General features: G+C 33.5%; 1 protein-coding gene across 1 annotated transcript; it reads right to left on the minus strand.

Annotated features, from left to right (window-relative positions):
- Positions 1-644: 644 nt before the first annotated feature.
- LOC111000876 (collagenase-like) lies at positions 645-3,445 on the minus strand. The gene is made up of 5 exons (XM_045629535.1): positions 3,210-3,445; positions 2,871-3,138; positions 2,036-2,125; positions 1,289-1,485; positions 645-793 (listed from the first exon to the last, which is right to left on the minus strand). The coding sequence occupies exons 1-5, from the start codon at positions 3,411-3,413 to the stop codon at positions 689-691; spliced, it is 864 nt and encodes a 287-aa protein (XP_045485491.1). The 5' UTR covers positions 3,414-3,445; the 3' UTR covers positions 645-688.

Here is a 3,445-nt window from a genome sequence, read left to right on the forward strand (position 1 = left end):
ACTCTGATTTATTTAATTTTTATATTAAAGCTGTGCGATAACTGTTACTAGTAATTATTACTATATACTATACATATACATTACTACTATATAATAATACATGAAATTTATATTTTCCAACAGCATAAAATCTCAATCTTAATGCATTCATTTTTTAACATTACTTTGCAAGAAAAACGGTTAAATATATACCTAAATTCGACAGTAATTAATTGATTTTAAGAATTCAGTGGCAGCTGGTTCCACAAGGTATGTGGAAGTATTTCCGAACCAATTCGACTTAGGGTCCTTGAAGAAAAGAGCGGACAAATTCTTAAATGGCCGGCAACGTACTCGCGAGCCCTCTAGCATCGAGAGTACATCGGCGGTATCACTTAACATCAGGTGAATCTCAAAGCAACGGCTAGCATGTCGCTTCACTATGTTTTATTATATATCTTGTTTCGAAAAAATTTAATCAGATAAAGCTGATTAAGAGAAATTATAAATGATTAAGAGTTCATTAACAATTAATTTTATAGTACACATTAATATTTATATAATATTTAAAAAGCCACTATTTAAATTATTATGTAGTCTATGTTTTAGGGAATCATCGTGTCGGTCGTCTATTGTTTTGTAGATCTGGTTAAAATATTAAAAGATAAACCTTAAACAATTTTATTACAGCCAATTTTTTTGCGTAAAATTACATGCGGCCGCGGATCCAAGAGTAGAATGACGTAACACGGGCGAAGGCTGCGGGGTGACCAACCTGGCATCCGTCGCGATGACCGAATGATGTGATACCGATCTAGAAAGTAATTATTAAAGCTTTTAAAAAATCACAAATTTTTTCTTATTTACTTTTAGCATCAATATTATTATCATCTTCAAGATGGATATTCTAGTATTTTTATATGTAGAACACCTGTTTCCTAACAGTACAATTAAACAGTGTGAATAAATGAATATTATTTTGGTGTTTTTAAATCAATTTTATATACAACGGTGATAGTATTTACTAATTATTTATTTATTTAAATAAAATCTTTTTAAATAATTTTGATATTTATCGTTGATCACTACTGCATTTTAGTTATTTTTTTCCATACGCCAAAGAAGTATACTAAGTAAGTACTTCTAACGTTTGTACATAAGTACACACACTCTTTTTTTGAAACTGTGATTTCATTAACAACGGTGTTCTTATTTCAAACGTTGAATTTTTTGAAACAAAAGTGAACTACTGAAAGTATTTCGTTGAAACAGTACAGTTGATGCAGTATTGCATTTAGTATGAACTAACCAAAAATCTTGAGTTGCCACTTCCAATGGCCAACGGGCCACCAGAGTCACCACCGCAGGTGCTTCTACCACCGGAGGTTTCGACACAAATGGTGGAGTCAAACACATTTCGTGGGAAGGTCCTTCTGCAGACATTATTAGTGATAACACGTAGGCTCACTTTGCTTTGGATAGCGTTCTGTGAGATTCCTTGTTGTGCTGAAAAAGCCATTGAAACTGGAGTCAACACCCTAATTATGAAGCAAGTTTTTAAAAGTCTCAGGATATTAATATAATAATAATAATTTATACAAATCCTGTATACAAAAATGAGATAGAACATATTTATTAAGAAATACTGATCAATTATGTTTAATTCACCCAAGGTCTAATTACGGAAATCTTAATAACATAACGCACAAGTATTTATAAATTATAAATACATGTGCGCCGTAATTATTAATAGAATAAATATTTATATACAAATCATCAAAAAGTCATTCTAGCATTTATTTACACCTGTGAACGAGCATCTAAGAAATTATTATTATAAGCCACACAATGCCTGTTGCGACATCAATGCGACCTACCTGCACTTTTGTAAAAAATATTGTTCATATTCTAGGCAACATATATTTTTACTTTATATAGTTTATTTTAGCATACATTCATAACACGATGTATATAAATAACCTATTCTAAAATTTTCACTGAGGGAATGTAATTATTTAAGAAATAAATTATCTGTGCCCCAGAAAATTGTACTTACAGTCAGAAGTTACACCGTATCCAGCAGCTTCGGCCCATTGGTCAACGTATTGATTGCCACCAGAAGCCAAAGCAATGTTACTAATATAATCTGGAATATTCACGGAAATAAAAACCAACATAGTATTGGCCGTATTTTTATAATACACTAGTTGTACCCTGCCACGCTACGCTGTGGCACATTGTGACACGATTACATAAAAGTTCCTAATTTAAGTGTATATTTAATTGAGATTGTATGATAATTAGAATTTAAAAAAATAATTGCCGATTTAAAAAAGTGGCGGAGAGTTTATTGCCAGTTCTTCTCTTTAAAATTAGAAGCATTCAATGAATATTTCATTTTTGACGTTCATAAGTGTACATCATGTTACCTACATGAATACATTATTTTTGATTTGATGATTTTTTTTTGTAAATAAACAATATATTTGGGAACGAATATTGTTTCTCATGTGATTGCGCCCTTTCCAATGCGTTTGTCAGCGAGTGTTTTCCTCGCTTCCGGCAAATGGCGCGGCCACTGGTACATAGCTGATCGTTAATAAAACTGTTTTTCACGGTCGCGGATATGTGACTGATGTATTTTTTTTTAAAAACAAGCCTTGTTGCGAAGCTGAAATTTTATCATGCTAAAATTTCAGCTCAATCGGTGCAGAACATTTTTAAGTTTTATAAGCGTTCACAAAACAATATATATAATACGTTTTTATATAAATAGATGAATTAAAAAAATGAGTACTTAAATTAAATTTCATAAATAGTAATGAGATTTAACTTGTACGACATTCTATACTTTATAAATAGTGCCTAACAGTAAAACTAAGTTTACTTACTGTTGTAGTTGACATGGCTCAAAGTAATTACTGCAACATCATTCCTAACGGTTCTTGGATTCCATTGCGGATGCATTACAACATTGGTAGTACTGACGCGGACACCGCCAGAGAACAAACGAGGTGACCCTAAGACAATAGTGAATTGAACAGCCCGGTTACTTCCATCGAACCAGCAGTGCGCTGCAGTTACTGCCTTAGTGTGGGACAGGAGAGATGACCCACATACCGACGACCAGCCATTGGCTAGTGAAATGACAAGACCACCCTGTTAATAACGATATCAATGTAAATATTAGGAGATAAAGTAAATAAATTGTAATAAAGTCATTCGCTTACCAAGTGGGGGTTGTCTCCCAAGTTTGAAGGAACTCCACCAACAATTCTGGAACCATCGAAGTCGAGAGCAGATTCAGCCTGTTTTATCCTTATTGCCTCGTGTATACCAATGTTCTCGTGGTAGTGGTAGGCGGTGGTTATTTCAGCTGGAAACTCAGCACAAGCTACGCTCAAAAAACTTACGAGAACAACGAGGGTTTTCATCGTGACGGCCACTGTGCCTGTCCGTTCTGTGA

The sequence above is a fragment of the Pieris rapae genome, chromosome 1 (assembly GCF_905147795.1).
Source record: "Pieris rapae chromosome 1, ilPieRapa1.1, whole genome shotgun sequence".
Lineage (NCBI taxonomy): Eukaryota > Metazoa > Arthropoda > Insecta > Lepidoptera > Pieridae > Pieris > Pieris rapae.